This window comes from Asparagus officinalis, chromosome 7, assembly GCF_001876935.1.
Source record: "Asparagus officinalis chromosome 7, Aspof.V1, whole genome shotgun sequence".
In the NCBI taxonomy this organism is placed as follows: domain Eukaryota; kingdom Viridiplantae; phylum Streptophyta; class Magnoliopsida; order Asparagales; family Asparagaceae; genus Asparagus; species Asparagus officinalis.
The window spans coordinates 138,717,569-138,724,874 of NC_033800.1; the positions used below are offsets into that span (position 1 = coordinate 138,717,569).

Sequence of the window (7,306 nt, forward strand, 5' to 3'; positions counted from 1 at the left end):
TTCTTCTTCAGCTGAGGGACGAATCTTACATCATTCAACTCACGAACTACTCCATCATGCATTTGAATTCCGATGGTATCTATCCCACAAATACCACAGGACTGATTATTTCTCATGGCTACAACACCCCTATCGACTCTCTCAAATGATACAAACCAATCTCGCCTAGAGGTCACATGATAGATAGCGTCAGAATCTAACATCCAATTTGATGCATCCAAATGATTCACCTCTGGAGTAATCAAAAGAGAAAAGCTCGAATCATCTGAATCATCGCCTCTCTCAACGTTCACCTCATTGGCCTTCTGTTCCTTCATTTTGCCATTCCCCTTCTCCTTGAGCTTCGAGCAGTCTCTCTTCTAATATCCATGTTCCTTACAGAATGCACACTGGTTCTTAGCTAACTGGTGATAGCCTCTAGACTTTGACCCACCTCTATTGTCACCTCTCGGATATGGGCTTCTACCTCTTGTCGCCAAGGTCTCTCCTGAAGTACTAGAACGAAAGTTTCTTTGTCTTTCTCCCTCAAATCATAGTTAGTCAAAGTATTAGTAACTTCAATATACGTGATGGAATATCACCCGTTCAACTAAGTAAACACGAAGGTATCATACTCCTCATCCGGTAAGGAGCCCAAAAGAATAATAACCTTATACTCATCTGTGATTTTCTCATCCACGTTCGCCAAGTCCAACAATAACTTCGTATAGTTGTTCACATGAACTGCTAGTGAGGTGCCACTGGACATTTGAAATCTAAACAATCTTCATAGCAAATGTAAACGGTTCTCAACACTCTTCGTAAGGTACTTATTGTTGAGAATTTTCCACATCTTCATTGTAGATGTTACCCCAATCACATCATACTTCAGTTTTTATTTCAAACAAGACCTGATCACCCCACAAGCGTTCCTATTTATCTTTTTTCGTACCACCTCTTCATATTTTGGTGGCCTCTCATGGACCATGATGGTCTCCTCCAAATTCTGAGCATTGAGCGCATCCTGTACGTCGCTCATCCACAATCCAAAGTTGATTTTACCGTCATATTTCACCACACTAATCTTAGTGTTCTGAAAACCAACTTGAACTGTACCCGACATAGTCTTGTTGCTTTCTCCAATTACTTCTCCCATACTCACAACCTCCGAATTGTAAAGAAATATCCAAACTTTGATAGAATTAAGAATATACCCAACTAAACACTAAACCGGCTTTCAAATTGATCTCCTAACCACACAAGGAAAGCAAGATCACCACGACACTCCTCAACGCTATCTCCACCGAAGCCTAGAACCCCAAGAACCAAGTTTCCAAATTGAATATTCCTCCACCTAATGCCAAAACCCTAGATCTTAAATCTGGATCTTTGATACCAATGGTTGAGAGCTTTTACGGAAGTGTGCTCGCACACCAACCAAATCTGTGAGGCACGAGAGAAGAGAAATAAACCTAACACGGTCATAATCCAATTAAATATGACAAGTCAATCACAAACACAAATATTTAGGTGGTTCGGCAATTTTCTTACGTCCAGGGGAGCGACACAAATAATTTTCTATTTAACCACAAGAAATTACAAACTTTCAATGAGAAGATCTTAAACTCGAGACCTCTGAAATGAATGCTAATCTACACTGTAGCTACAGTGTAGATCTCTCTTAACTCCCCTCTTTAATTCCTCAACTCCCCCTCTTTAATTCCTTAACTCCCCCTCTTTAATTCCTCAGAGCTGGGACAAATGGGAGCTCAAAATCGCAGAGGAAAAATAAAATCCCACCCCGCTAGAACGTTGCTCTTCTCTATCTGTTCCGCTCAAAAGGGAACTCGTGAATAAGGTTTCCCTTTTAAAGGGAAACCCTAGGGCAAACTCGAGCTGGAGCCAACTGGTCTCCACCAAAGGCGACAAATCAAGCAAGCTCCGCACCTCGCCCGACGCAGGCGAGCCTCCTCGCCCTACACGCGAGCTCCCACGCCCCATCGATCTCTAGGCGAGCTCTAGCGGGTTCATCAACAAGCGAGCGCGATCTCCTTTGGCGAGCTCCACACAGGCGACCCCCTCGCCTGAGCTCCTCGCCTCAGGCGAGCTCCGACTCATCAGGTCCGTTCTTCTTCACAACAAGCTATACCTTCACAATTATGTTGTAAACATTACTTTCTAAGTCTTTACCATTAAGCTAAGCGGCAACCTCTGTCTCTAAACAAGCACAAATCACCATCATTACTCTTATCCTGTGACATTTATTTATGTATTTATTTAGTCCGTTCTGTACTGTTTTCTTTATATTTGCCTGGCCCGCTGAAAGCTATCTGTAAACTGGGCCGGGTGATTAATTTGGGCCTAGTAACTATTAATCATTTGTTGAGGGTCTTGCCAGCTAACGAACGGGCCCACAACCACCAGCCTTAAACGGGAATCTACCATGGACAAGGAATAGCAAAAGAAAGAGAACAGGAAGAGAGTCGTAACTTTTAACTTTTTCTTCGGGCTTCTTGCATTTATATCCACCTAATCTGTATTTTGAAAATTATCATCTACATCTAAATATTTGCCTATTTACCCTCAAATTCTACCACATTAAGCTTTAGTTAAGGATATCTCCAAAGATATTCATTATTTTTTCTATTACCTGCTTAGCGGGAATTTCATTTTGGAAGCATTTTAGCTTAATATTGTTGCGTTGGAGGGCAAATTAGCAAATATCAATATTTATAAGATATATAGAAACCATTTCTTTTTGGTTTATTTGCATGTATACCCTTGTATCATGAGTATTTGCAAAACTACCCCTCAAATCATCAATTTTAGGGAAACTGATTATGAAGGGTAGCTTTGCAAAAACAGAGATTCGGATGATATTTTCACAAATACCTACAATGTAAGGGGGGTATATATGAAAATAACCTTTTTTCCCCCCCAATTACCTTTTCAATGTTCTAAATTTACCCTTAAGCGGTAGTTAAAAGGAAAGAATCAGAGGTAAAAGAAGGGAGGGAGGTGAAAGAGAGAATTTGGGATCAGGGACCATGGCAACGACCTCCATTATAATCATCATTATTAGAGTTTTAAGCTCCGCTTTCTCTTCCCTAATTTCTCAGTAGAGAGAAGAAAAATGCTCTGTCCGCTGTTTTGGCCGCCGTCATGGGGCTCCTCGATCCGGTAATTTACTCACTTTTCTCGAAAAACTGTACCTGTTCTTGTTCGGTTTGATAAAATCTTTCATGGTTTAACTTTAGGGTTTAATTGTAGGAAAAGCATAATTGAGTAAAGGTGAGGTTTTGATTATGGTTAGAAATGATGAAATGTTACCAAAATTAAATTGATTGATTTGTGGGGGGGTTAATAAGATGCTAAGATCAAGATAGTAGTTGCTGTCCCCAAATTTGGAACTCACGCTTCATTTTCTAGTTTGTTCTATATCACTATATGTACTATTTTAGTTCGAGAGAACTGTAGATTGACATGTTTATTTTTTGAAAAATGGCGGATAATTGCACAAGTGGCTGTGCTCTGTATAACATTTTTCAGTAAAATTTTACATCTTTGGCTGTTTTTTTTTTTATGATCCAAATGCGCATGTGTTCGATATGTTGTTTGTTACAATTTAATGAGGGAAGAAAGCTTTAAACCACAGAGGGATTTCTTCGTTCATCTGTCAGGTTCAGTCTATAGATCTAGTGAAAGCCTGAAAAATGTTTAGCTCAACTGTCCTAGGGAAATGAAACCTGTAGTGTTTTTAGTTAAAAATGCCAATATCCAGTCTTTTCACAGAAAGGTTTTCGATTTTCTGTTCAGTTATGATTGAGCCTGACCTGGTTGACCTGATCTTGATTTCTAACTTATGATCTGGTTTGGTCAACCCCACCATGATAATGAAGACTAGGGCCCTATCCCGTGAAATTCCAAATACAACCAAGTTTAAAAGATATATGTGCACGAATGTTTGTATACATGTATATATATGTGCATGCATTATATATTTAGGCATACGTGACGTGTGTACATATGTATTTATGTGTATTTGTATGAAAACGTACATTTGTGTACGTATGTGGTTATGCATGTGCGTGTGCCTGTCTATATGTTACATACGGATATATGTTGTGTTAGTGTGATTGAATGCTGTGGTGGATGACATGGTACCTTGTTTGGGGGGCAGGGGGTGTCGGAGGAGGAAGGTGGGGGCGGCGTTGCACCCCTGTGTTTATGAAATTTACATCCTAAACACTTTCAAACACACAATTTGTTCCCCATCATTTAAAGATATTTGCAGCCCATTTGATCTTTAGCACATCTAGGTTGGGAGTTTAACCAATTTGTCAAGAGTTTTGTTTTATATAATCATATCTAAAGTTTTGAGCGAATAGGCATTTGTCGTCTGCCCCCCAGGAAAGTTCTTAGGATCCGCCGTTGATGAGTGTGTGTCTGTGCGCATGTGTCTATTTATGTTTCTGTTTGTGTACGCATGGATATTACTTGGATGTGTGTTTATGCTTGTGTTTATCTATGTATGGTGTAGGTGTGGATGGTATGTGGGTGGGTGTTTGTGTGTGCATCTGTTAATTATGACAATGACAATGATCAGGGCCTTAGTTTGATACCCTGTCATAGTGCTTATATACTGTCAAAACAAATATGTTCAGAATCCCTGTAAGCAATGGAAAGCTTCTGTACAAATATTCTTAATTTAGCTTTCTGACTTGCAGAAGAAATTTCAGGCATAAATTGGTTTCTAAACTTCTCTGTATATTTGCTCGTTTAGGTTCATTACCTTATTTGAAGAAGTTCACATACAAGGAAATTGAAAGAGCAACAAATGGTTTCAGGCTGATTTTAGGGAGTGATTCTCATGGAACTATATATAAAGCTCGATTTCCAGATGGAGTCATTGCTGCTGTTAAAAGGAGAAATCATTTGCAACAAGGAAAAGATGAATTCTACAGAGAATTACAACTCTTAGGCTGTTTGCACCATCGTCATCTTATTGGACTTCAAGGGTTTTCTGAAGGCCATAACAGGTACTACGTTGCTTCTTGGAGTAAATTTTTTTGAGATTGAAGCTATTCTTTTATGTAGACCTGTGAAAGTATGCTAGAAAAATATTTTAACATCTGTAATATATTTTCTCTGAAGAACATGGTTTCCTTTGTACTTTCAGGTTTCTTGTATTTGACCACATGGAAACTGGAAACCTCAAAGAGTGTCTCCACGGTAAAATTCTATCATATGATCAATTCAGAAGTTTATACTCAAAACAAAATCATATTAAAAGAAATTCTTAGTTTTGCAGACCCGCTTAGAACACCGTTGACTTGGAGGATCAGATTAAAGATTGCTATTGATATAGCAGCTGCTTTGGTACGTCATTTTGTATCAAAAGTAAAATCATAACTTTCATGACTGCTAAAATTTACCTTATGATGAATGTATTTGAAGTTCTTTAGTAATAAGTTGAATTCATTCCTATGTTTCTTTTGTGAGTCTGATCATGTCAAATGCTCCAGGAATACCTCTACTACTTCTGTGATCCCCCTGTATATGATGTATCTATCAACTCGAGCAATGTACTGTTGGATGAAGATTTTGTTGCTAAGGTGGCTTTTAGATGCTTCTAAGAAGCCATAATTGCTTTGCATTCTATTGCACGTATTGTGAAAATCATACCTTCAAAGTATTTCTGGTAACTGTTTCTTGATGTTCAGCTCTCTGATGTGGACTTTAGAGACCCTGGTCACGATGATACAAAAGAATCAAATGCTTCATTATCTCAAGGTTTGTTTTGTTACAACATTTACAAGTTTTCATGTTTGTTTCTTGAAAGTTTTATAATTCCTTATTTCACATACAGATTACATCAATCAGAAGAGGAGGAATGCAGTGTTTCAGTTTGGTATGCTGATTCTCGAGCTTGTTACTGGTCAATCACTGGGTGATGAAGATGAGCTTGTCCACTGGGTTCAAGAGTCGGAATTTGCATATTCAATGCACAAAATGGTTGATGCTGATCTTGGAGACAACTATGATTCAAAGGAGCTTAAAAGTCTTCTTCTGATAGCTAGATTGTGTACAAGAACAGGAGATGAAGCAGCTATTTCTATTCCACAGATACTACGCTATCTACAAGGAAAGGTAGAATCCCATGTTTCTCCAATCTAGTTTTCTTAAATAGGAAGAATACTTGTAAGATTCATTAAAGGATGTGAAATAAAATGATCTAGTTGAAGTTTGAGAAGTCTCTGGGAACTTATGTTAAATTTAATTTTGATTAGTATAGCTTCTCTTTTCATTATTTGTAACTTTATCATGTGTATAAAAAACAATGTAATAAAATTATTTTTCAGTTACAACTTTGACGATATTTTCCTAATCAGGAAAAATGGAAAATATAGAAGATAGAGTCGTTGCTTCCCTCTTACACATCACGGACAACCCAAAGCTAACATGAGCAGTATCGAGACCAATACCTCTCACATAATTGCAAAAACCTTTATCACCCAACTTCTATAATGTTACTGAATGAAAATAGTACCTCATATTCCACAGAAGCTAAGAAAATTTTAAAATGATAATACAGTATGTCATATTATAGAATGAAGAAATTTTAAATTGGGAATATCAAATACAGTACATAACATTGTAGAATTAATGTTGTTGTTAATGGCAGTTTCCCCCCGCTCTAGACAATCTATTGGATACCAATCTGAAGCACAGATTCGCCCCCGGTGGCCACGAATCCGTGTCCGACTCGAACCGGACACGGATTCGTCACGACATGTGCACGACATGTGTCGGACACGGTCAATCCGTGTCCGACACCGGTCAACGGTCAAATTAGGCTCGGACACAGTCAAAGGAGCTCGGACACGGCTCGGATTCGCCGAAGGCCGATTCATTTGGATTGCAGGTTGCGGGTTTGGTTGTTAAAATCCAACCCGAACTGTTCGATTAAAAAACCCATAACTATTTCTCAAATCTCCCGTTCGATTCGATCCTCAACTGACTCAAACGAAAGAAAAAAGAAAAAACCCTATGAAGAAGGCAATGAAGAAGTCATCGGACTAGCTTCCAATTCACCTTGAGGTACTTTTTGTTTACGAACTTGTTATTTTGTGATAGATTCATATTTTAAATTGTTAGTTGAATTTTATAAAACTTTTTATATATAATAATATTTTTTTAAAAAAAATTCCTTGCCGTATCCCCATATCCTATTTTTTGGATTTTGCCGTATCCGTGTCCGTGTCGTATCCGTGTCCCGTATCCGTATCCGTGCATCATAGGATACCATTATCTTACGTACATCCAT

At 38.4% G+C, this 7,306-nt stretch overlaps 1 protein-coding gene across 1 annotated transcript; it reads left to right on the plus strand.

Moving 5' to 3' along the window:
* Positions 4,890-6,286, plus strand: LOC109850194 (probable receptor-like protein kinase At1g49730). Its single transcript, XM_020420146.1, has 6 exons — positions 4,890-5,018; positions 5,159-5,211; positions 5,291-5,358; positions 5,505-5,594; positions 5,703-5,772; positions 5,849-6,286. The coding sequence occupies exons 2-6, from the start codon at positions 5,178-5,180 to the stop codon at positions 6,154-6,156; spliced, it is 570 nt and encodes a 189-aa protein (XP_020275735.1). The 5' UTR covers positions 4,890-5,018; positions 5,159-5,177; the 3' UTR covers positions 6,157-6,286.